Here is a 23834-nt window from a genome sequence, read left to right on the forward strand (position 1 = left end):
CCGCCAAAAGGTACCTGAGGCTCTGGACAGTGTGGCCGTGTCGTGGCTGTGTTAACCTGTAGCCCGTCCTGTCGCATGGGCGCTGAGGCTGTCATGCCATATCCTTTAGCACACCTAGTGCGTTCGGTGAGGACATTCTATCGCAGCACTTAGGGTCTGCGGATGCACGAGTCACTATAGCCTTCGGCTTCCGGGCCACCACAAGCGCCCGGTGTTGCGGCATTTAAGAGAGCTCCATCTGCCAACAAAGATACTCTGCTCCTCTCGCACCATCATGTTCGTGAACCAGATCAAAATAAGTACTTTATCTGCGCCTGTTAAGTCCGCGACTATCTTCCAGTCGTCGACGGCAGAGGTGACGCGCACACTCGCCCTCGAGCTTAAGGTGAGTTCATCTCCACTCTGTTCTCTTCGTACATGAAGACTTACCTAGCAACGTCCAGAGCGGCAAGAACGTGGTCACCATAAAGGGCATATCGAGTGACGCCGACTCCGAGTCTCCCAGGATCAGCGGGACGCCGGACGGCGTGCGCGTGCTCGACGTCGTCTGCCGACGACACCCACACGACGCGCCCGACCTCCGCGACGATGTGACCTCGTCCCAGATCGAAGCTAACCTCGCCTCGACCCGCGCGCTCGCGGCAGAGCGCGAGGTGCGGCAGCAAGAGGTCCGTTTCCTCAACGATGCCGGGCGCGCGATCATATCGCCGCCGCAGGGCGCGAACAACACCGCGAACTGGCACGCGGAGCTGCTTGGGTTCGTGGATGGGTTCGTGAAGCGGCAGATCGCAGCAGAAGCGGCATTGCGGGACCTGGATGCGAAGATTGCCGCGCTCGAGAAAAGCCTATGGCTCCTGCGCAGCGCGCGCAAGGGCGAGGCGACCACCACGATCGTAGCCACAATCGTCGCCCAGAGCGATAGCAAGGTGGACCTGAAGTTGACGTACCGTGAGTGACTAGTTGCTGTAGCATCGCGCGTAGCTGATATACATCCTGTACAGTCGTGTCGGGGGTTTCCTGGAAGCCGTACTATGATCTGCATGCGACGACAGCTGACGGTCGACCGTCTGCGGACGTGTCGTTGCGTTACTGCGCGACGATCTCCCAGAGCACCGGGGAGGACTGGACAGACGCAACGCTTACCCTGAGCATGGCCACTACGCAAGCCCAATGGCGGCTCTCCGTGCCCTCTGTCCTGCCCCTCAAGATCAGGGTAGGCGCTGCGAAGGGGTCCGGGTTCGCGACGTCAGCTTTCGGTGCAGGGCCAGCCCTTAGGCAGAGTCTGCCAGCCCCGACTACTGCCGCATTTGGCGCTTTCGGAGCAGCCCCAACACAGGCGAATCAGGGCTTCGCAGGACGTACGTATCTCTTCCTTCATGGCATCTTTGATTCTGTTGGTCTCACATCTACCATTTTGGGGCAACTTTAGCTGGAGGCATGCTATTTGGTGCGGCCCCCACGGCGCAGGCCCAACCTACCCAAGGTGGAGGCCTTTTCGGCAACGCCCAAACCCAGGCCGCGCCAGCGCCAGCTGGTGGCCTGTTTGGCCAGGCGCAGACACAGACCGCACCGGCGCCGACTGTTCAGGGCCTATTCGGCACTGCCCAGGGCCAGACTGCGCCAGCGCAAGCTCCAGGGGGTTTGTTTGGCACTACTGCAGACACGACGGAGCAGGACGAGGCGCCGCCCACGCCCGCCCCAGCGCCGAACCGCAATGCGCTGTCGCTCGCATACCGCGTCGAGGGCACGGTGTCGCTCCCGAGCGACGGCGAGGCGCACAAGCTGACGATCGCGGCGCTCGACTTCAAGGCGGCGCTCAAGTACGTGTGCGTGCCGCAGCAGAGCCAGGCGGCGTTCATCGTGGGCACGGTGAAGAACACGAGCGAGTACGAGTTGCTCGCCGGGCCTGTGAGCGTGTTCATGGACGACAGCTTTGTCACGAAGACCTCGGTAGATGTACGTCGCTCGCTTCACATGGTCGATCCATGCAGAACACTGACGGCTTTGGCAGTTCATCGCGGTGAACGAGAGCTTCCCGTGCGTGCTCGGGGTGGACACGTCCCTCAAGGTCACGTACCGGCAGAGCTCGAAGACGGAGCACGAACCCCGACGCAACTTCGCGGAACCGCACAAGACCATCGCGCGCACAGCGATTACCACCATCGCGAACCAGCACGCGCACGCGGTCACGGAGCTCGTCGTGCGCGACGCCATCCCGCTCGGGAACGAGGACCTGCAGGTCGTGGTGATGCTGCGCAAGCCCGCGGGCCTCGCGGAGGCCATACAGGGCGCCGAGGTCGCGATGAAGCTCGCAGAGGCGCAGGCGGGTGTGACGGCGAAGGCGCGCTGGACGGAGGTCGAGGACGGCAAGGGCGGCGAGAAGGACGGGCTGTATGAGTGGGTGTGCGCGATCCCGCCGGGGAAGAAGATCACGCTTGAGGCGCAGTGGGACGTAAAGGGCCCAAGCGACGTGCAGTGGAGCGAGGTGCCGCAGCGTGCTCTCTTCGGATGGCCGTAGCCGGCGAGGGAATGGGATGGCAGTGTTTGTGTATCATGGTACTACGGAGTTGGACGGATTGGATATGCGATTGTTGTTTGTAACATTACTACCCGGCACTGGTGTGAACGGTTTATGTGTAGCTGGGTGAGATAGAGCTCAGGGGTTGTGCACATAGTGCCCGCGAAAAGTTGCATTGCTCCCTGGTGTTGCTCTCTCGACTGCACGAGGTGAAGCGAACTTGCAGTGCAGTAAATGGGCGCTTCGAAGCTTGCGTCCTGCCACAAGCACGTCCTGACAGTCCACTACAATTTGTTTGTCCCGCGGAACGCCCTCCACCGGACTTCTGTATCGTTTGATCGCTGACAGTGCGGCTTTCGCGCGACCGGTGGAACGTGGGTGGAATCCCGGATATCGACGGGATCGTCCACTTTTGGAGAACCCAGTGAGTCTTCTCTCCGGTTTCGAGGCGCGCAGTTCCAGGTTTATACAGTACACAGACACGCAGAGCTTACGGACTCGCAAGGCAGAAACGGGATCTATCAGAAGAAGTAAACTACGAACAGGATGCATCCGAGATGGGCCGTCTGCGCGCTCGTGTGCGCCGATACTCTGGAACAACGACAAATCTTCGGCCTCCAGAGCACCTCTCTTGGTCATTTGTGCACTTCCTGTACCTGTCGAGGGGGAGCGCCGCGGGGACACCCCGTACATCATGGAACAGAGTGCGGTGAGTATATGAATTGGCGTGGTGTGAGAGTGCCTCAGCCTCGTGGCTTGCGGCAGCTAAGTCAATGACGCCGCACTCCCGCGCCTCAGTTCTTTGCATTTTCATTGGCATCTAGCATCTGTCAAGCCTTTCCATGGCGGCTAACTGGCCCATATACGGTAAGGGCATTCCCTCCATTTTCCGACGCTGAAGATGTTCCCTTACTGAAGAACACTTTACGTAGATGCGGCGTTGCTGCGGAGCCTGTTCTTGGCCACTTCCGTGCAACGGACCACGCCCGAGTGTTGTTTGTCCACCTACAGATGATCACTGCGACGTGGGTTGGCCGCCCAGGGCGACGTTCAGCGCTCAGGATCCGGCGTGGAGCTTCGGACACACCGTATAGTCGCCCATGCAAAACTCACGCCGCCCGGTGGGCGCTGGCACTGCCGAAGGTGCATCGGATGCATCACCTTCGCTCTCCGAAGGTGCCAGACGCTGTCTACTATCAAACCTTCTTCGCTGTGGCTCGTTTAAGGTGGGTCGCCCGTACCTTGGACAACCTGATCCCCGCAGCCGACGCGAGCTTTCCCTTCCCCACCGGCCGCGACTCCAGCCTCGCTTGTGGACAATATGGCTGCCCCACAGGAGACCCTCGACCACACCATTGGTGCATTCAGCCTCGGAACGTTCCTCAGTTTAATGTGAGTATCACTCACAGCCCGGATCGGAGTGGGGCTGACTCGACCTCAGATTGTACGGGATATGTGCCCTCCAGCTATATCGATACGTGCGGTTGTATCCCAAAGACAACCTATCAATCAAGGTCCTGGTAAGCACATCCACTACGATCCTTATAGTGCCCTTGTCAATCGTTTCCCGCTACCGGTGCTGGTATTTCAGGTGATTATCGTGATGTGAGTACGCCGCCCATCCTTCAGCATGCGGGTCGACTCATACGTTAGAGTAGGCTGTTACAAACTATCCACACGATCATGCCAATGCACGCATGGTGAGCTGTCAGTGTACGAATAGGCCGTTGCTAGGTTGACGACTAGGGCAGCTATTACTATCTCGTAACGAATTACTTCAACCCCAACGCTGCTTTGAGAGGTATCTGGTGAGTGGCATTTACGCGCTATGTGTGGAAGAACCGCTCAATCCCTGCGCCCTCGTTAGGTCATTGAATGTACGTATTTCATGCGCTATCGAATTAGCAAGACATAACGCCAATGTCTCTTGTCCTAGATCATACCGACGATAGCTGTAAGTGGTCGTCACTAATTCCAATTGCCATGCGATCCTTACCTTTGCCTAGGCGTTCGTCGTTTTGTCTGCCCAAGCGTGCGTCGAAGCTCGCCACATTCCTCATCGGTGCAGAAACTCATCATTGGCTTCTCTACCCAGCTTCTTCGCTCGTCGAGTATATTTGAGTATGCATGCGTCCTCTTCATGCTACGGACACGATCTCATTTCGCTCTATTAGTTGGTGGCATGTCGAAAGTCGTTGCTATCCTCGCGGTAAGTGCAGTCGCCATCATCACTATGCGCGTCGTGCTAAGCTATCTTCAAATCAGACTGTATTTCTTCTTGGCCATGTCGGTACGGCCCTCTCTGGTTGTATTACCTGGCCACTTTGCTGATTTTGCGGGTAATTTATGCAGGCACAAGCATATGTTCGTCCATCTACATCCAAAGTTCTCCCCATTGACTGACTTGATGATTGTCGACATCTTCAGACCTTACTTATGAAACGTGAGCCCTCATCTCGCCTTCCTTCTACTCCCTACCTGAGTCCAAAGACCAGCTTCCACCTGCAAGTGATCTCGACGTTCACCGACCAGACGAAATACATCAGCTTCGCCTCGCTGCTGTGCGCCGCCGCAGCCGACCTCATGCTCTCGGGCGCAATCATCTTCGCGCTACCGCGCACGCGTGCGAACAGCCAGCAGGGGTAAGCACCGCTTCTATCCACACATGTGGGTACATTGGGAATACGCTGACACTTGTCCTGTAGCTCTGACACGTCGAAGCTGGACACCGCCACGCTGTACATTCTCAACACCGGTACGCGTCCCGCTCGGACGTTTTAGTCAGCCAGTCGCTTACTCTTGCCCGCAGGTTTCTTGACTGGGTTCGTTCTCACCAAATGCAGCGTGATCATAGTGCTTGATACTAATATACCTTTCAGACTGGTTCACGGCATCGCTGCGATCTTGGTACGTGTTTCGCTAGATATTAGACTCTCAGAGTAGCTGACGCCGTGCGCAGTCCATAGCGTGGCCGTACAGGCTCTACTGGGCTGCTACCGGGATGGTTGCGATCAAGAGTACGTCTACCCGCTCGTAGGTGTGCATCGTGCCGCATCGCTCACCGTCATCCCCGCTTCTCTCGTAACAGTGTATGCCGTCACGCTCTTCGCAGTGTAAGTCCCGCTTCCCCATCCTCGCCCGCGCCTACGACGCCATACACGCGCGCGATCATCACTGACACTGGGCGCGCAGGCTGAACTCGCGCAAGCTGCTCGTGAGCCGCGGAATCGAGATCTTCGACACCGGCGACAACGCGCTCGGCATGAACATCCTTTCGCGCGCGAATCAGATCGCCGCTGTCGAGCAGTGGAACGTCCCCCGGGTGCGTCTCTCTCTGCCCCGCCGCACCCGCCACCTGCGGTAATCCCGCACGTCGCTGACTCTGTGACAGATGCCGGAGGCGCCCCCGGTGATCAACATCAAGGTCGCAGCGGAGATCGATACGGATGGCCACAGCGACCGCGAGAGCGGGATGGTGTACGACCGCAAGGTTGCGGCGTCGCTCCCCTTGTGATTCCCAGGTGCCGAACAGTGCTGTGGCGTCTTGAAGGGGGTATCAACCAAGAGCTTCATGGACAGTGTCTGATGGCGGATGCTACGAAGGGTTCAAGAACTTAAGTTATCATGAGGTGTAATACTGTATCAACCATGACATCGATTGTCACAGTCAACAGAGGTTTGCGGGTGTCGTTAGTATCTTGTAAAACTCCTAGGTCGTCAAAACAGGGTTCCCTTCGAACGTCGTGGATCGCAAGAACTTCAACGTTGCCTGCGTGTGCAACTTTATGGAACTTGCGACTCCCATCAAACCAGTCCGCGGCCAGCAAGTGAGCACCGTCGCAGGCACCGATCGGGCTCAGACAACTACATGGCATTACAAATAGAGTAACAGCAAGGTTCGCTGCACGACCTTCGGGCGAACGCATATGCTCCTGGTCGGCGTAGGCCCAGCCCATGCCCCAGATAAATACAGACAGAGAGCGCGCGCGAGTGCTAAACCTCCAATGCCGCCGGATAGACGGGCATTTCGAATTCTCGCTGTTCCGGCGCATGGGGTGCAGATGTTTCGATGTGCAGGATGTTGGGGTGTTTCTCTTCGCACTGGGTCTGAGGGCGTTTGAGGTGGTGAGCGCGAGCGACGTGTGAACGTATGTGGAGTGCGAGCACTCACTGGATCTAACGCTGAGCCTGTTCTCGTGTCGCTACGCTGAGCGAGAGACGATAGGTTAATCAAGCCGTCGGGCTGGGAGAGGCCGTTATGCTGTCCAGACAGCGACTGCCGCGCATTGAGCCTAGGAGCGAGGGTGAAGCGTTAGCGTAAGCCCGGAGCAAGGGGGGGGGGGTTGCTTGGAGTCACATAGCGATACTACTCACGTCCCTAGGACACAGTTTATGTACACTAGCGTGAATGTGTATGGTAAGCTAAGGTATTTGTTTTTCGTGATGAAGGGTACTCTTACGATATGTGGAGACGATGTTGCATCCGACGTAGATGAAGTTGTCGGGCATGATCCAGGCCTGCGGCCTTCAGTGAGCCGGTGATCATGGTAGACGTAACGCATTCGGAGACTCACCAATGCGAGGGATACGATGCTGACCATGCTAAATGTGCGTCTAGAAGTTAGGCAAGAGAAATCTGAGGGTAGCTCTGCATACTCGATAAGAAGCCCTGTGCAAGTGCGTGTCAATTTGTTAGCCAGGCGGGAAAGCTTATCCTCCACGTACCCGTAGTCACGGCATATGCTATGAGCGCGTTGATAGTAGAGTTAGTGCTGAGGAATATATCAAGTCAATCGCCATGTGCAGCGACCGGGCTGACCGGCAGGCGTACCGACGAAACTCTGTCCTCCTTCGACGCAGGTTTATCACGAGCACGGAGGTTAGTATCGTATCTGCGGTCACTGCCAGCGCGTATACCGCTGAATTCAGCCTCTGTGGTGAAAGAGTTAGCTCATGATCACGCCAGAGATTGGATCCGATATTTCAGTTGCCGCTGGTATCGCTTACCGCCACTCTGTGGTATGTTGTCAAGTTCGGGTGGACGTAGCTGATCATGCCGCAGAGTCACATGTGAGAAAGGGCAAGTGGGACAGGATGAGGGGTCGCTTACAGATATATTGTATCCACTTGAGCAGACGAGGTGGAAGGTCAGCGCGGGGCAGGAACTGTCATACGTTGGTGAGGCCTCACGAATTGCAAGTCCTATGTGCATGTTAGATATATATAGCGAACGTTTTAGCGATTGTTTGGGAGCATACGCACCCAATTCCCCCAAGAAAAACACTGCCTTCCTCGAGCTCATCAGCTACTGCCGCTCGTCGTATCAGCGTCTTTGACTCACTAAGACCGCAACAAGAGGCTTAAAGCGTTTCTGGACTGTATCCAGACAGAAGTTAATTCCCCAAAGTAGAGCGAAGAAAGCGACATACTCACAGATGTAGACACGGCGCGTGTAAAAGCTATGTGCATAGTATGTGAACGATCTTCGGGAGGGTCTGATGCATGTAACTTGCCATTGACAGGCAACGATAGCGAGTCCCTGAAGTAATCGATACCCGGTCAATATTCCCTCCACGACGCCACTGATCGAAGAAGTAAGGGAAATCTCACCGTCGAAATCGGAAGGAGCTATAGTATGACATACAGCAAATAGTAGCTGAGTAAGCGGATGGTCTGAGGACACTTACGTTGGTGGACCTGTAGAAAATTAAACCAGCGACAGACGTTATCAACTAGACCGCGTGGAGCGAACCATGAAACCTACCAGAGATAGATGACGGCTTGGGGGGACAGATGAAAGTAGTGCTCAACCAAGTTCCAGTAACTGAGACGCTGCGTAAGTACTCTGGGAGCACAATGGTGAGACAGGAAAACCTCATGTGTATAACTTGGACGGTAAGCAATGATCCGATGGCACTGCAAGTCAAATAAACCGTGTGGTGAGGCGAAATACCACATGAGTTTTACGCACACGATGAAGGCGACCTACTTGGTGCGTCAGTGAAGAGTACGTGCTGTACAGAGAAAGGGAAGAGAAGGCTTACATAGCATCTGAGGTACAGCGCGTCCGCGAGTTGTCGCCGCGTGCATGTATAAACTTGGAGAAGCATGACTCCGTAAAGGCTAGAAGAAAAAGGAGTTAAGTCGTAACCTCGCCGAGTCGCACACTTGTGAGACGTACATGAGCCCCAGGAAGGCCCCGATGAGCACTGCCCCATAAGTGTTATCTACTGCAGGGAGCTCTACCGGTGACGGAGTAAAAGCACTAGTCGCAGGTACTCCTACTGACGAACGAGGGTAGTGTATAGACGTCATGCTGGAAGCGCAGAGAGAGGGCGGGGACGGAGCGCCTTTATGTCCCAGCCACCTTCAAATATCGGTGAAGCAGGCGCGCACCGAATGATATCGGGATGTTGATGCAAAAACTCCAGCAACGCACCTGCATTTCACAGATGTTGCTCGCAACTAGCTCCGGTGCGTTATGATTCCAGGCACAGGCGGCGATATTCTATATGCCGGAAGCCCACATTTCTTGAACTACATCTCGTTAATACGGCTGACGGAAACACATGGACTAGTCAAGCTTACCCTATGCATAACTCTTCGAATGCCATAGAGCGTCCTCGTGGATTATACAGGAGTGTTTTGTGCGCTGAGAGAGCGTATGTCTTCCAGGGCGGCGTTCTCAACCAATGAGTGCGCTCTCGCGGAACAGGCGTGAAACAACCCATGCAACATGATGATACAGAGGGAACACCGGAGATACATGTATTGCAGCTTCGTACGTCGCTCGCCCGGACAACAGTTGCTCACCATCCCCGGGCCTCTAGCCAGCGGTGGAGGGCGACGTTCACCTCCTCAGCGCATTGAAGATGGGGCCAATGCCCGCTCGCGACCTCGAGGAACTCGATGTCCGACGCGTACTTTGGCATGGTCGACTTGACGATCTGGGGCGGGCACACGGCGTCTTTGAGAGGGAGGACGTTGAAGGATGGTGCCCGGAGCTTCAGGTCGTCTTCGGTGAATTCTGGTTCACGAGTGATACCCATGAGTAATCGCCACCTTGTGACCAACATCCAAGCCCTGGAGTGTACTTACTGCGGTTATCTTCCAGGTCGACGCCTTCGGCCTGCGCGTTGTACCACTTTAACGACGACTGGACGCCGTTTGTGAGAATGTTGTCACGGAGCGCGGCGTACATCTGCGAGATCAGCGTGTGTAAGTAGCGTAATCAGGATTATATAGCAGAGCTTTGCAGACCTGGTCGTCGATGTAGGACGGGCGGCCAAGTTGCAGGTCGCCCTCTACGCATTCCGCCGTCTTCCCCAGCAGCACGATGTGAGTGAGCCATGCGTCTGGATCGTTCGGATACACCAGCTGCAAGAAGCTGTCGACCTAGTGCGCAGGTCAGCCCGAGCGCCACGTACGGCCAACAGAGACGCAGACGAAGGCTCACATGCTGCTGGATGACGCGGTGTGCATCGTCTTTAAGAAAGAATTGCCAGTACGCGCAGCCCTCGTACCCGAACGCCGCCTTGATTTGCGTCATTGTCGCGTCGAGGTCGAACTCGGTGGTGTACGGCGCCATGAAGGCGAGCCCCATCCAGGCGTAGGCGTGGAACGTGTCCGGGTACAACAGCGCAAGACGAGCAAGCATCACGGAGCCCCTGCATCGAGTCGATCGTTAGTCGGTGTAAATCAACACGGCGAGGAAGAGGATACGCATACCAGTCGTGACCAATGCCTATCACCTTGTCGATTCCTTCGGCGGCGAGGATGTCCATGACATCGCGCGCCATGTCGTTCAACCGGAACGACTTGGGGTCGAGAGGCTTAGCGGTGCCTCCCGCGCCCAGCAAATCAGGTGCAAGTATTCCGTAGCCGAGCGGTTGAAAGTAGGCCACTTGCTTCTGCCAGTCTGCCGCGGTCGATGGGAAGCCATGCAGGAAGACTAAAGTGGGCTTTCCGTGCGTGGAAGGAGACTGATAGTAGCGGTAGGTCAGACCACGTTGGACGAGCAGTTCTTTGTAGAGAGCGGCGTCCATATTGGCGATACTGTCTAGCCTGGCGCTGTCTCCTCTAGGCGGACGAGGGTGATCTTGTCAAGGGGGGAAAACGACCACACTTACAGCCTTGTGCGGCGTCCAAGTCCATTATATAGAGGAGAGGGATGGGCATAGGAGACCCTGTGCGAATTTCGAAATCAATTTGAAGCTGCGATCTACAGAGCGCGCCTGCGAATGCGTGGGCGCTGGGTTACGATTGGCTTGAGAATGCGTCTTGCTGCCATAAACACTCGGTCGGAGCTTGGCCAGCGGGGCCGACATGAGTCAGAAAGCATGAGCCGGCCGTCGAGGGAGTGAGAGAGAGACGAGGAGACAAAGTCAGGGTGGGAATCTGGTGGCACGCAGTGTACCAGACGTCTTTTCGGTCCACGGGGTCTTACTCGTCTGCCACGTGGATTGAGGATAGTTAACCACATCCTCGCGAGGCTCCCTTGAACACGGTATGACTTTGGACCACAACTCCTTGTCGATATCACTGTATATGGGTCTCGCTATCGAATTTTGCTCTCGGAAGTGCATTCTACATTGCTAGGTGGTGTCTCTCCTGGCAGCCCCCAAAGGAACGGGTCGTCGCTATCTCCAGTCGCAGGAACAAGTCAGCTGCCACAGGGCCTCGATCCTCTGGCCCTCAGGCTGTCCTGCCCGCGACCGAGCAGGTCAGTCATAAATATAAACTGTCGGGGCACGTCCATCTGTGGAGAGAGTTAGCTGAACTTTATCATAGTGAGGCGGTTCCGGGATGCATAGAAGCGCACAAAGTATACCTACAAGTACTGATTGCCTCCCCGAAAGTGACCGGCGCCGCTCGCAGCGCTCCCGCGGCCGTGTAAGCATTCCTATGTGTACAACACCCGCTTCGATGGTCCAGCATAGACCAAAGAAAGTCATTACTTTACTCAGGGTAAGTACAGCGTTATCATTCATCGTATCTGCATACTTCGGCCTTCTTGCTTACGAGAACATCGAGCCAGGCCATTCCCCGCGACACGTGTGGGAGCACTGAGCATATTTTCAATGTTAAATGGTTATTTTTGCGCTCTTAGAGTGGATCTTTGGGAAGAGTTGTATGGCGTCGACTTCTTGATATCTTACACCCCGCTCACAGGCGGCGTCAAAGTTGAACGTTGATCTGGGTCAGCGACGCGGCTTCGGAGACCACTGGGTCAGTATCATTTCACTCAATACACGGGCCCCATGCCCAAGGAGATCAGGTTCTATCCTTCCTGCGTGTGCACGCCGATTCCAGGATCGACTCCACTAGGTGCGCTTTCTGGTACAGCTTCGAGGATGAAAGAGTCCGGCCATGCCTACGCGGCCTATAAGTACACGTACGTCTTGGTGTCCCTATCCTGACCCGACTGGTAATCATGGCTACCCCCCAGGGCTCCCAAGGCGCGTTGCCTGCCATACCCGCTCTGGACAACAGCTATGGGGCAATGCTGCTCGGTACCTTCCTTGGTGGCATGTGAGTATACATTCTACGGTTGAACATGATGTGCTGGCTGAAATCTTGTGCAGGTTATATGGGCTTACCGTCCACCAGACGTACAGATACTTCCGGCTGTACCCTCGGGATCCCATACCGTTCAAGCTTTTCGTGAGCATTTCCGTTTCGCCTTTCCGACTCCATGGTGTGGTACGCTGACATTGAGTACGCACATTGCCATCAACCCGAAGATCTTGTATATTCTGTGAGTCCGTGGAGCCCAGTGTACCACACATATCTTATGTGAGTCTACAGGACGCTTGAGACGGTTCATACTATGATATGGATTATAGCATGGTGAGTACCTATACCTCTGTAAAACTCGGTTCACAAATCATTGTTCGACCATCTCGCCCTAGTTATCACTTTCTCATCACAGACTACTTCAAACCTAATTTGATCAACGCCGGGCACTGGTGAGTAGTAGGAATCACCCTAAACACATCGCTCACTTATCTTGATTTTCACTATAGGAGCGACAAAGTGAGTGTTCCGTCGTTTTTCGAAATGCTACCTCTCTTGTGTCAACCCGATGCGACAGGTCAATATAATCATCACGGTGCGTCCGCAAAAGTTGCATAGTGCTGGGCATTCGTGTAGAACTCACAACCCGTAGGGATTAGCAACTATACCGTGCCAAGGGTGGGTCAACCCGCGAAGGTACCTGACTGAGGCTTATCGGAGTAATGGTCACCACACAGTTTCTATGCGCGGCGCGTCTTCCTTCGTAAGTCCTCCGGTCCATATTCGGGTCACCGCTACATTAGCTCATATAGCTCGTGCGACATGGAACAGTCCAAACGAAGACCCACTGGATTGTCGCTCTTGCTGTGAGAGACATGGTTTCTCGGGCATGATGTTTGCTGACCACACGAGTGATAGGTACTCGGGATGCTCGGAACTTTCGGTAAGTCTGGTTGTCGCTGTGGCGGCGGATGGTTGTCTTACCCTACATTTTGTGTCAGGCCTCGATATCAGTGCGTTGCGATACCTCATCCCTTCCATTGAATACTTTCCTCACGTCAAATTTCAGTCGGGACAATCAAAGCGTCAGTCAAAATGCACTTCCATCCTCTTCACGGGATTGATTAGCAAGCTGACAGCTTCGAATTGAGCTTTTCGGACTTCGCGCGGTTCAGCGTAGGCATGATCGTACGGTGCTTGTGTTCCCCCATTTCTGACCGCAACGCATAGTGGATTGCCTCCGCAGCATACGGATGCGCAATCCTCACCGACGTGCTCCTGACAGGAGCCCTCATTTATGTACTGCTGCACAGCCGTACGGGGTTCAAGCAGTGAGTTCATTATTTACCCTACCTCCCTCCCGTAGCGCTGACTCAATTTTCTACTCCAGTACGGACTCTTTGATCAACACGCTGATTGTGTACTCGATCAATACTGGTATGTACTTAGAAGCGTCTCTGTGCGTTCTGTCCATTCTCATACAATGTCGTCAACAGGTCTCCTCACGGGGTAGGTGAACGGCTCGAATGCAGATACTGCACGGCCCGGGATCTCATTGGCCTCTGATTTAGTATTACCGGGTTAATGGCTTTTATCTTCGTGAGTACCACAATTCACAGCTCGTACTCAGTGGTCTGACACTTCGCTCGAGGCACTCATTTTGCCTGGCAACTACATATACGCTGGTATCAGCATTGTCAACATCAAACGTGTGTTCCTTTTCTCGCAATTCTCTCCCAGTTCATGAGCTTACGCGTTTTACAGTATACGCGAACTCCGTACTCGCCATGTACGTACCCGATAAGGCATTTCGCACTTCGTCCTCGACCTGCTGACCCGCATCCCCAATGTCGCAGCGTCAACTCGCGCCGCTCCCTGGCTTCAAGCACCGGCATAAGCATGGTCGACGACTTCGAGCTGTGCCAGACATCCGCCTTCAGCTCCGGCACCGGGCAGGCGTCCCACAGCGCCGTGCAGGCCCAGGTGCGGGTTCCCGCTCGCAGTCTCGTATCCGTCGTCCGCTGACACTCAAGATGATATGAAAGTTCGTGTTCCCTCCATCTCAGGTTCCGACGTCTCTGTGGCAGTCCACGGGAGGCACCGGGATGGTGCCTGCGTCGCGTGGTATGGAGTCCGGTCGGGAGTCGCCCCTCGGACACGGAAAGAAGGACGGCGGCAGGGAAGAGTTCGCGATGGACACGTTCATCGTGAACACGGCGTCCCCGGTTTAGGTACGCATGGGAGCTCGAGACCCGAGTAGTCACAAACCTTAACGCTTAACGGAGTCTCGGTCAACAGGATCAGAGGAGCAGTCTCGAAGAGGCCCAGGACGCCCGCGGTATACTTCCTTGTACTATTTATTCTGTATTGCTCTGTCAGGCGCTTTTGTGATATATATACTGCGCGAGTGCACGCATTGCTATACGAGCTATTGGCACAGACAGTGCGATAATTGCACGAAGATACTTATTCGGGTTAGCATGCGACGCGGGACGACGACGTCGTGCGTCCTTCTGAATCCTTTTCCGCATCTCTCGAACTTAAGCGTGCGACCATGACAGTGTATACGAACTCGGTACCCGCCATGTACGTGCCCGATACATCATCTACCAGTGGCACCTCGTCGCCGTCGCCCGTATCCCCGATGCTCCAGACTCAACTCGCGCCGCTTTTTGGCTTCCCACATGAGCATGGTCGATGATTTTGAGTCTTGCCCGGTCTGCGACTCGAGCTCGACCACCGAACAATCACCGGACGGCGTCGTGCAAGCATGGAAGAGCCCCCAGGTGCAAATGGACGGTTGTCTCCTGCATCCATCGTCGGCTCAGGCTCGAAACGCGATAGTGGGCTGTCCCTTCTTCTCAGGTCTCAGCGTCTGTCTGGCGGTGCTCTAGCGCCGCCGGGACGGTACCTGTATCGTATGACGGTTCGAAGTCCGGTCGGACATCGCCTCTCGGCCTCGGGGAGAAGAGCGTCGGGAAGGAAACCGTGACTCGAATGAGGGAAACGACATCGCCGGTATAGAACTTCGCGCCCGGGCATGGCAGTCCGAGGCAGGATGGGTCGCGTACCCGTGGCGAGGGTAAATAGGGTCGGATGAAGAGCGTTCGAAGAGGCACAAGAAGCCAGGATGTGTTTCCATGTACTATTTTCTGTTGTTATGTTAGGGTTGTTCGTGATATGCGGGTGGGCGCTGTCGGATGTGGTCGAGCACACCTGCGACGGAAGCACTTGTAGGCAGGCCCTCCGATGCTCAAACGGCCGAAGCCGAGCTCGGTGACACATACAGACACCGGCGATATCAACGCGCGATGTCTTCTACCGCCAACCCACAACCTTGTATTCTCGAATGGGCGGGATGAACAGCCCCGAACAGATGATCAGAGTTAACATATGTGACACCTCCCGACAGCGTCCCCGTCCGGCGCAGTTCAAATGGGGTAGAGGGGCTTGTCTCTCCTCTGTGTTCCGAGAAGGCGGCCCCAGCGCGCGATCAGGTCCGTCGTATACAGAGGGCAGGAGTTCGCCACATTACCCATATCCGGCCTTTAAACCTGCGGTATAGAACTATTGGTCACACGATGACCGGCAGCCCAAGAATCGAGAGCGCTACAAGATATGTTACGAATAGATACACGTTGCGTAGAAGTTACACCTGCTCCGGTAGGATGCACCCGAGCCCGAGCCCGAGCCCGAGCCAAACAAGAAAACTATACACCAAGAAATCGACGAGGACAGCGTAGCTTGCACATAGATAAGTCACACTAAAGTATATCAACAGCTTAATTCGTCACTCTTCGCTAATATGGTGATATACAGTACGCACCTGGAGGCAAAAACGAGGAAATGGACCCAGCGCTTCGGCTGTTCATAGGAGGTTTGGGCGGGAGCTTCTCTAGCTCGTAGCACTCGTCACGGGTTGGGTCGTCTCTGGAGTACAATGAATGGTCCCGCACAACGTCCCTCGAGAGCTTGATTTCAATGGCGCCCCGAGAGGTAGACGAGTTCTGATAAAGGTACGACGGTGAGAAGCCATGCATGTGAACATAACATGGTGTCGGCAAAGCGAGCATACCTGCACGGAAGTGAACCGAGCGCTCGAACTTTGGCCACCCGCTGAGGGCTGACGGCCGGACCCCGAGAGACCGTTGCCCGGGTTCGACCTTTGGCTCTTCAAGAAGTCCCGAGAGTTCAACCTGAAGCACGTGCGGTGAGCCGCGCGAACTGACTTCACGGGTTGGGGAGGGGCATACACGGCGAGTAAGGAGTTTGCGTAGACTGCCAAGATCATCAGATCATATATACGGTCACGGGCAATAAAGCGCGTCAAGTGCCACATACGTTTAGCGATGCACATGTTCATCCCATCCGCGAATAAGGTATGCGGATAGAATATAGCCTAGAACGTGTGAGCTGCGCAGACGGACTGTCACGGCAATCATCTTACCAGGAAGAACGAAAGGGTGCTCAGCGTCCTGTGAACGAAATGGAGTGAATAAAACTGATACGAGAGATAAAAGAGAAGAACGACTAAGTACCCGGTTAGAAGCCCTGGAAAATTGTCAGCTTGATGAGAGACGGCGAAGCAGATCTTAACCCGCACCTGTATTGATAGTATACACGACCAGAATGTTTAGAACAGAATCCGTTCTGAGATGCTTGACTTGAGCGCAATATCGACGCCAGATAGGCATTTTGGGCTTACGACAGAAACCCGGTTCGACTGCGCCTCAGGACAATCGTGAGGAGCGTGGTAAGCAGGCCGTCCGCTGTAATGATCATGCCTAGTGCGACGTTCACCATCCACTATGCACAAGATTGTATCAGCCTGTGGTTTGTGATGGCCACAATTTACAACTCATTGGCAGGTGACGCACCGAAGAGACGTTTTCGAAGTGCATGAGGTCCGGCTGAATAAACCTGGTCGTAGGTGAGATGCCGCGCCTCGAAGCAGGGCGAGCAAAGTAAAAACGTACGCCTCAACTGAAATGGCTGAGTGGAATCAGTATGGTTGTATACTCCACAGCTCATGATAGAATAATACGAACTAGTAGAGAATGCTGGGGATTAGGAATCAGTCTATCGATGGATATCAATGCCGATGAGCCCGAAACGCACCTGCCTCTCCAAGAAGGAGGATGACCTTGTACAGGAGTCCTTTTATAAGGCAATGATTTTGTAACTATATGGCGAGGTGGACTCACGATGAAGACAACCAGTGGCCGGAAGTTGCGGTCGACTGGAAAGAGTCAGAACGGGTTAAAGTGATAGACCAACACTGAAATTCGACGCACCTAGCCAAAGACGGCGCGCGAAGAAGCTGTGTTGATACATGAGTGACTTCTCGACTCGTTTGACACAGGTAAGTAGGGGCACACCTTTGAGATACTGCGATAATGATACCCTACAAACAAAGAACGCGAGATCAGCACATTACCCCGTCCCACGACAATCAAAGGGAAGACTAACCGTGAACATTGGAACGAGCTGCTCCCCGCAAAATTATTAGTCAAGGAATGAACGCAGGAACACTGGGAATGACATTGCTCACGTTGACAGACCTGGTTTAAAGGTCTACATCAATGCCGTGTTGCGCCACAAAACGGACACAGCACGCACCACACGCCGTGAAACAGAACTACAGGATTGAAATAGTTGGTTGTCAAGTAGAAATACCTAAGACGGCGTTACCAGAGTTAGTTTAGGCGTATCTCGCGGAACGCACACACGCAGACACGTACACTGCGTGCATTGAGATCACAGAGTGCCATGTCTCCAAGATGCTATACCTGGCATGAAGACGAGACCTTTTCGGGAGATCGACAGGGGACTTACAGCACAATAGCGACCTTTACCAGAATATTAGTTTCGGGAACAATCTCTTCAATTGACTAAAGCTACTTGCCATAGTTTTGGTGTATACGGAATCATGTTTGTGCGCCGGCAGGCGAGCGTAGCGGTACCCTTGATGCATAGTCACTCCATACAATCTGCAGGGGGTCAGCAATTTCATCTTATACGAGGAACCAATAGACTCACATAAGCCCCAGGCTCGTCCCCAGCATTAACACTCCGTAAGTATTGTCGAGTGCAGGTACCGGGGGCGGAGCAAGTCCGGGAGGTACGCCAGGCGCCCCAGCCTGAGGATCCATGGTGGCGTTCGGAGTAGCCATCTCTGGACGGTACGCCTCACAGGAAGGCCGAAGTCAAGCGATGAGAGGGTGATGTGCCCGGTATCCGGTCTAGGGGAGAAGACAACGGGGGAGTGGAGCTGGGCCAGAAGAGGCTTCAGTGGACTGCAACCGCGAAGGGAAGGCGGAGCGTCGCGGGGCAAGCGACAGGTGTCTTGATTATATTCCAGTCGAACGTAGGGACCCGCCCATGCGGAGCGCCGATGATGCCCGCCGGCAGCCATCTTCTAGTCATGGCATCCGTGCCTTCGATGAGGGGGCGTAGAATTCGACCACAGAGTTCGGTGAGAAAGGGAAGCAGGCCTAGTGCATGCGGAGGGATCTGTGGCAAGACGTCAGTAGTGACCGGCGACTGCTTAATGCCTGTTAACAAGGCATACTAAAGTGGTCATAGAATTACTCTATAGCACTCACCAGTGCGCGATTCCGCAGGTACAAGGAGAGCGTCGTCCGGTGGCAGGTGTCTCCGGCGGCGGCGCAGTGAGAGCGGCATGCGCCCGAGAAGCACAGTCTAGCGCGCCCGTATAGAGTACGGCGATGGGCGAACAGAACGCCGGAGGAAGGCGATTTTGATCTGCTCGTGTGCTGGAAAGTCCAATTCGTGGCGGGCGGTGGATGGAAAGGGCATCTTCCGCCCACAGGGCTTCTGGTGGAACATCTGAAGCTGACGATGAGGTTCCGACGGAAGTCGATGCGGGACTCTAGTTAGCCAGACCGGCGGCAGCTGGTCTGGCAGTGCACATATCCATATGAGGCAGCGAGTATCGTCGCATGAGGGATATGCTTAAACGTCAATTTGAATTGGGACGCAGCGACTCGTTGGGGACTGGCATCGCTCAACGTGGAGTATGCCGACAGCTTGATGGTCAAAATAGACCATCCAACTAAACCAATGGAGACTCACGAGGCCCAATATTGTGTTCCCTGGTGTCTGCAGCTGTGAACGAACATTTGCCGAAGTGGCCGAGGGTCGGGCATGGAATTCGAATTCGGAAACTTGGCAAGTCCTTCCAAAGGAATGGACGACGCCCAGACAGGTCTGCCCTGCGCGCAGATACAGCTGGTAAGGTCATGAGTTCAGAGGAAGAAACGCGGCTAGACAGTAGATGATGACCATAGCGTTCAAAACGTCGTCACCGTGGGAGGAGCGATCAAGTAGTTTCAAGCGCGCGTCAAGAGCATTTTTGAGGATTCCTCCCTCGGCAGGGTACAGTCCGATAAAGATAAATAAAGCTAAACTACTAGTCCGCGCAGTTGGATACGACATTGTACATCTGGGAAGCACCTCGGCACGACGGTGCTTCCTCGTAAACATAGCTCACACTAGAGCGATAAAGGCTGCTCAATCAACGAGTCACAAACATAACGATCAGTACGCACCTGGAGGTTCAAACGAGGGAGCTGTTCCGCCGCTCAGGCCGCCCGTGGGGTACCTCGTCGAGATCTTCTCCAGCTCGTACTCGTCGCGACGCAGCTCGTCGCTGGGGTGCGACGAGCGTACGACGTCCCTCTCCAGCTTGATTTCGATGGCACCCCGGGAAGTCGTCGTGTTCTGGCGCTGTGTGACCGAGACAAAAGGCGACATCAGCATGGCGTCGCAGTAGTGCACAGTTGGAGGGGGGCGTACCTGCACGCGAGGAGTGACATTGTGGAGGCTCACAGGAGGTTGGCGGCCGGACTCTGAGAGACCGGTGCCGTTCGTCCTATGACCCTTCAAGAAGTCCCGGGAGTTCAATCTGAGGCGCGTGTGGTGAGTCGTGCGATACGATCGTGCGAAGAGTATGTGACATACACTGCGAGTAAGGAGTTCGCGTAGACTGCCGTGGGCGTTAGGTATAGACGTCGGGAAATGAAGTGCGACGAGTGCGACGTACGTTTAGCGATGCACATGTTCATCCCGTCTGCGAAGAATGTATGTGGGAAAAAGATAGCCTGGGACGTGTGAGACGTGCAGGCTGCGAATTGGAACAAGGATCTTACCAAAAGGAATGAGAGGGTGCTGAGCGCTCTATGCACGAAGCGGAATAAGACAACAGCGCAACCGGGAGAATAGAAGGAAGCGTACCCAGTCAGAAGCCCTGAACGAATGTTAGCATAGCGCGGAAATGTGAAGATGATGTAGCACGCACCCGTGTTGATGGTGTACACGATCAGAATGTTCAGCACCGAGTCCGTACTGCAGTGTATCGGTTGAGCAAGATATCGTACATGACGGACAAGGGTTATGAGCGTACGACTGGAAGCCTGTTCGACTGCGTCTCAGGACGATGGTAAGGAGCGTGGTGAGAAGGACATCCGCCGCGATGATCATGCCCAGTGTCGCGTTCACCATCCACTACCCCCAGGACTGTATGAGTGCACCGTTTCTGATAAGCATCAACAGTGGACGAATAACATACCGAAGAGACGCTTTCGAAGGTGACGAGGTTCGGCTGGATAAAACTGCCAGTAATGTGTCAGGGTTGCCGCGTCGGAGCACAGCGACTGTGACGGTGACGTACGCTTCGACCGAGATAGCTAAGTGGAATTAGCATCACCGTATACTCGGTAGCTCATGGCGAAAATATACGTACTGGTAGAAAGCGCTGAAGATTGAACATGAGGCATTAGTGTCTCTAACACAAATGACCCGAAACATACCTGCTTCTCCAAGGAGGAGGAAGATCTTAAGCGGGAATTAGTTGAGGAGGGGTGCTTTGGGGCGCAGACGCGGCGGATTGGACTCACAACGAAGACAACCAATGGCCTGAATTTGCGATCAACTAAGAAGAGTCAGAACGGGTTGGAGGCGTGCACAAATATCGCCTTTCAACGCACCCAGCCAAAGGCGACGCGCGAAGAAGCTATGAACGCATGAGCTAGTGAGTACTTCGATTCCGCATTGAGCGCGAGTATGGGCCCGCCTTTGAGATACTGCGATGACAACACCCTGCCAATGAGGAGCATGAGGTCAGCACGACCTCTCATCCCACGAGGATTAGAAGGTAAGACTGACTGTGGCCATTGGAACAAGCTGCTCGCCAATCAATGAGCATGAGCTCAACGCAGGAGGAGAGGGGGCTGTTACTCACGTTGACGGACCTAAAGATTTGTATCTAACATCAGTACCTCTTTGCATCCCAGGACGAACGCGACACGTACCACACGCCTTGGAAGAGGACCGCAGGATTGAAGTAGTTGGTCGTCAAATAGAAGTACCTGCAACGGTGTCACCAAAGTCAGCCCAAGTGGATCTCGTAAAGCGCCTCCACGAAGCTACTTACACTGCGTGCATCGAAATTGCAGAGTGCCAGGTCTCCAAGATACTGCGGCCGATGTGAGAACGGGAGCTTCAGGACATTGACAGGGACCTACAGCACAAGAGCAACCTGCGCCAGAAAATCAGCCACAGCGACGATGCTCACAGCTACCATGACCCACTTACCATGGTTTTGGTGTACAGGGAATCCTGCTTGTATGCTGGCAAGCACGCGTAGCGATACCCTTGATGCATTATGACTCCCTGCAAGCTGCTAGGGGTTAGCACGATTGCTCTAACAATAATAAAATGGTTCTCACAGAAGCCCAAAGCTCGTCCCGAGCAGCAGAACCCCATACGTGTTGTCGAGTGCAGGTACCGCGGGCGGAGCAAGTACAGCAGACGGACCAGACGTGGCGTTCGGGGTAGCCATCGTTGTACGGAGTGCCTCACAGAAGCGCAAAACTCAGGCGACGAGAGGCAACCGGTACCCAGTCTACGAGTGAACACGAAGGGAGGAGGGGAGCTGAACCAGAGGAGGGCTTAGCACGCTGCGACCGCGGAGGGAAGGCAGGATATCGCAGGACGAGCGACGGGTGTCTTGTTATATTCCTGTCGAACAGAGGGGGCCGTCCATGTGGGGCGCCCACGCCGCCCGCCGGATATACGGTCAATGTCATGGCATCCGTGCCTTCAGTGCGGGCGTGCAGAATTCGACCGCAACGGTACCGTTACCGACCAGGGTCAGGTCGGAATTCGCATTTAACGCCCGTGCTTTTGAGCGCTGCGCGCGAGCGGTTAGATGCGGGCATCGTCATAGGGCCCCCGCAAAACGGTAAACAAACCCCGATTTTGACTTGCCCCTGGTCGGCAACGGCACCACAGAGCTTCGGTGAGAAAGGGAAGCGGCGTTGTGCATGCGATGGATACTGCCAAGGGTCGGTGGCGGATCCCCGAATTTAGGCTGCCTATGTAAGAGCAATGGCAGCATCGATGATCGGTGACTTCTACATAGGCGTGAATGGGTATCCCGCAGGCGTAGTAGGGGCTCGTGCAGCAACAGGCGTCCTCGGCGGCACAATGTGGACAACATTAGCGCGCCCGTATGTAGTACGGCAATGGGAAGATGGAAAGTGGAAAGCTGGAGAAATCGGTGAATTTGATGTTCTTGTTCGCTAGAAATTCCGGTTTAGTCGCCGGCGGTAGACAAGTAGGGCATCTTCCGCCCACGGGAGCTTCTGTTGGAATATCTAAAGCTGACGGCATGGGCCCGTCGCTAGTCGACGCAGGACCCCAACCTACCCCAGCTTCTTGTGCTGACGATCTATTGATTCGTTAACAGACAAGACATAACAGTATAACTAGAGCTCACGAGTGTGTCGTACTTCCCGGTGTCGGCGTTTTACTCTGAGTAAAGGGAATATGTCGAGCGAGGCCGACGACCGGTCCTGCGTGCAGCGCAGTCTTTCTGGAATGTGTCTTACAGTGAGATAGAAGGTCACGCCATGCATGATGCACGAGGACGGAGAGTATCGACTCCACAAGCCTAGGAACGCGGAGGGTGATCCAAAAAGCACACCGTCCTTGAAACCGCAGAGGATGATCGCGCCAAGAAGCAGAGTTGCCCACCAGCTCGTTTACGGTCCCAAGCGAGCTGATGTAAGCTAAATATACGGTCCACAAACGCCCGCGCGGGCCCCCCCGGAGTCGGCGAAATAAGCGCCCACGCGCGCGCGAAAGCGCAAGTCTACTATACCCATCTGTTCGGTGCTCTTTGTGTGTTTAATTAATGTATGGTGTGGCAGAGACCATAATTAAGATTGGTGATATTTTGTGTGAAAGCATAGAAATTTTTGAGCCCAAGTTGAGCTCAAAGGGAAAGTTCTCATAACATTTCTCTCAGAATTCTGAAAACGAAGCTAATAACTCAAATATATGTGCTTTAGAGGCCGGGAAAAGGTCGCGCAATGGTGCGCGCACGCTCTACAGCCCCGCCGTCGGCAAGCATAGGCCCGCGCGAGTGCGCGGAAGAGAGGGAGGCGAGGAGGGAGTGCGGAGGGCCGGTGGACTGTGAATTTCCCACGATGGGACTGTAAACGTCCCGGGTCGCAGCTAGCTGCGGCGGGCTCGTTTTTGGCGGAGCGTCCAGCCAAAATGATGCCCGAAATCGCGCGAGGGGGTCGCGTTTACGGTCCAACGGGTTTACAGTCCAACGGGACGCCCGCGGTCGGCTGTACGAGGAGGGCGCGAATGAGTGATGGCGAGCACAGCGCCGCGCGGCGGTGTCCGAGGTCCGCAAATAGAACATGTGACAAATTACTATATTCGGCGCTTGGACTGTAGCGCGGGCGTCTATGGACCGTAAACATAC

The 23834-nt window shown here is 54.8% G+C and overlaps 7 protein-coding genes across 7 annotated transcripts; 3 read left to right on the forward strand and 4 right to left on the reverse strand.

Annotated features, from left to right (window-relative positions):
- Positions 1-274: 274 nt before the first annotated feature.
- On the forward strand, positions 275-2627 carry TRAVEDRAFT_72848 (uncharacterized protein; the record flags this gene model as incomplete). The annotated part of the gene is made up of 5 exons (XM_008041732.1): positions 275-385; positions 444-948; positions 1002-1358; positions 1430-1956; positions 2012-2627. 5 exons carry the CDS (start codon positions 275-277, stop codon positions 2516-2518), a joined length of 2007 nt encoding a protein of 668 aa, XP_008039923.1. The 3' UTR covers positions 2519-2627.
- A 503-nt stretch (positions 2628-3130) lies between these two features.
- On the forward strand, positions 3131-6183 carry TRAVEDRAFT_59414 (uncharacterized protein). The gene is made up of 22 exons (XM_008041733.1): positions 3131-3385; positions 3451-3910; positions 3960-4038; positions 4110-4123; positions 4177-4218; positions 4270-4326; positions 4386-4395; positions 4455-4472; positions 4525-4550; positions 4614-4639; positions 4693-4727; positions 4784-4808; positions 4871-4882; positions 4946-4961; positions 5014-5160; positions 5224-5273; positions 5328-5340; positions 5398-5425; positions 5478-5535; positions 5607-5631; positions 5711-5840; positions 5910-6183. Exons 2-22 carry the CDS (start codon positions 3840-3842, stop codon positions 6030-6032), a joined length of 1005 nt encoding a protein of 334 aa, XP_008039924.1. The 5' UTR covers positions 3131-3385; positions 3451-3839; the 3' UTR covers positions 6033-6183.
- A 328-nt stretch (positions 6184-6511) lies between these two features.
- On the reverse strand, positions 6512-8833 carry TRAVEDRAFT_48958 (uncharacterized protein; the record flags this gene model as incomplete). The annotated part of the gene is made up of 21 exons (XM_008041211.1): positions 6512-6625; positions 6690-6810; positions 6893-6917; positions 6979-7036; positions 7093-7120; positions 7175-7187; positions 7244-7290; positions 7350-7450; positions 7526-7565; positions 7629-7644; positions 7709-7720; positions 7781-7805; positions 7860-7894; positions 7952-8057; positions 8129-8146; positions 8206-8215; positions 8283-8342; positions 8490-8503; positions 8563-8641; positions 8700-8760; positions 8812-8833. The coding sequence occupies 21 exons, from the start codon at positions 8831-8833 to the stop codon at positions 6512-6514; spliced, it is 1005 nt and encodes a 334-aa protein (XP_008039402.1).
- Positions 8834-9234: 401 nt separating this feature from the next.
- TRAVEDRAFT_72850 (alpha/beta-hydrolase) lies at positions 9235-10643 on the reverse strand. Its single transcript, XM_008041734.1, has 5 exons — positions 10247-10643; positions 9975-10185; positions 9779-9913; positions 9617-9719; positions 9235-9545 (listed from the first exon to the last, which is right to left on the reverse strand). Exons 1-5 carry the CDS (start codon positions 10561-10563, stop codon positions 9328-9330), a joined length of 984 nt encoding a protein of 327 aa, XP_008039925.1. The 5' UTR covers positions 10564-10643; the 3' UTR covers positions 9235-9327.
- A 1308-nt stretch (positions 10644-11951) lies between these two features.
- On the forward strand, positions 11952-14265 carry TRAVEDRAFT_48960 (uncharacterized protein; the record flags this gene model as incomplete). Its single annotated transcript, XM_008041212.1, has 22 exons — positions 11952-12049; positions 12103-12181; positions 12262-12275; positions 12326-12367; positions 12430-12486; positions 12544-12553; positions 12612-12629; positions 12687-12712; positions 12772-12797; positions 12866-12900; positions 12953-12977; positions 13036-13047; positions 13104-13119; positions 13174-13210; positions 13265-13365; positions 13425-13471; positions 13531-13543; positions 13606-13633; positions 13686-13743; positions 13799-13823; positions 13891-14017; positions 14080-14265. 22 exons carry the CDS (start codon positions 11952-11954, stop codon positions 14263-14265), a joined length of 1080 nt encoding a protein of 359 aa, XP_008039403.1.
- Positions 14266-15608: 1343 nt separating this feature from the next.
- On the reverse strand, positions 15609-18207 carry TRAVEDRAFT_72851 (uncharacterized protein; the record flags this gene model as incomplete). Its single annotated transcript, XM_008041735.1, has 23 exons — positions 15609-15643; positions 15861-16041; positions 16110-16230; positions 16288-16312; positions 16376-16433; positions 16482-16509; positions 16573-16585; positions 16638-16684; positions 16740-16840; positions 16912-16954; positions 17011-17026; positions 17083-17094; positions 17153-17177; positions 17239-17273; positions 17329-17354; positions 17413-17438; positions 17504-17521; positions 17586-17595; positions 17654-17710; positions 17776-17817; positions 17870-17883; positions 17958-18024; positions 18074-18207. The coding sequence occupies 23 exons, from the start codon at positions 18205-18207 to the stop codon at positions 15609-15611; spliced, it is 1134 nt and encodes a 377-aa protein (XP_008039926.1).
- Positions 18208-19428: 1221 nt separating this feature from the next.
- On the reverse strand, positions 19429-21974 carry TRAVEDRAFT_72852 (uncharacterized protein). Its single transcript, XM_008041736.1, has 22 exons — positions 21784-21974; positions 21650-21734; positions 21580-21593; positions 21489-21530; positions 21361-21423; positions 21221-21241; positions 21140-21154; positions 21043-21068; positions 20953-20987; positions 20866-20890; positions 20799-20810; positions 20727-20742; positions 20625-20667; positions 20460-20560; positions 20355-20401; positions 20291-20303; positions 20206-20233; positions 20100-20157; positions 20018-20042; positions 19853-19961; positions 19606-19783; positions 19429-19548 (listed from the first exon to the last, which is right to left on the reverse strand). Exons 1-22 carry the CDS (start codon positions 21894-21896, stop codon positions 19544-19546), a joined length of 1074 nt encoding a protein of 357 aa, XP_008039927.1. The 5' UTR covers positions 21897-21974; the 3' UTR covers positions 19429-19543.
- Between the last annotated feature and the right edge of the window lie 1860 nt (positions 21975-23834).

This window comes from Trametes versicolor (assembly GCF_000271585.1).
Source record: "Trametes versicolor FP-101664 SS1 unplaced genomic scaffold TRAVEscaffold_7, whole genome shotgun sequence".
In the NCBI taxonomy this organism is placed as follows: domain Eukaryota; kingdom Fungi; phylum Basidiomycota; class Agaricomycetes; order Polyporales; family Polyporaceae; genus Trametes; species Trametes versicolor.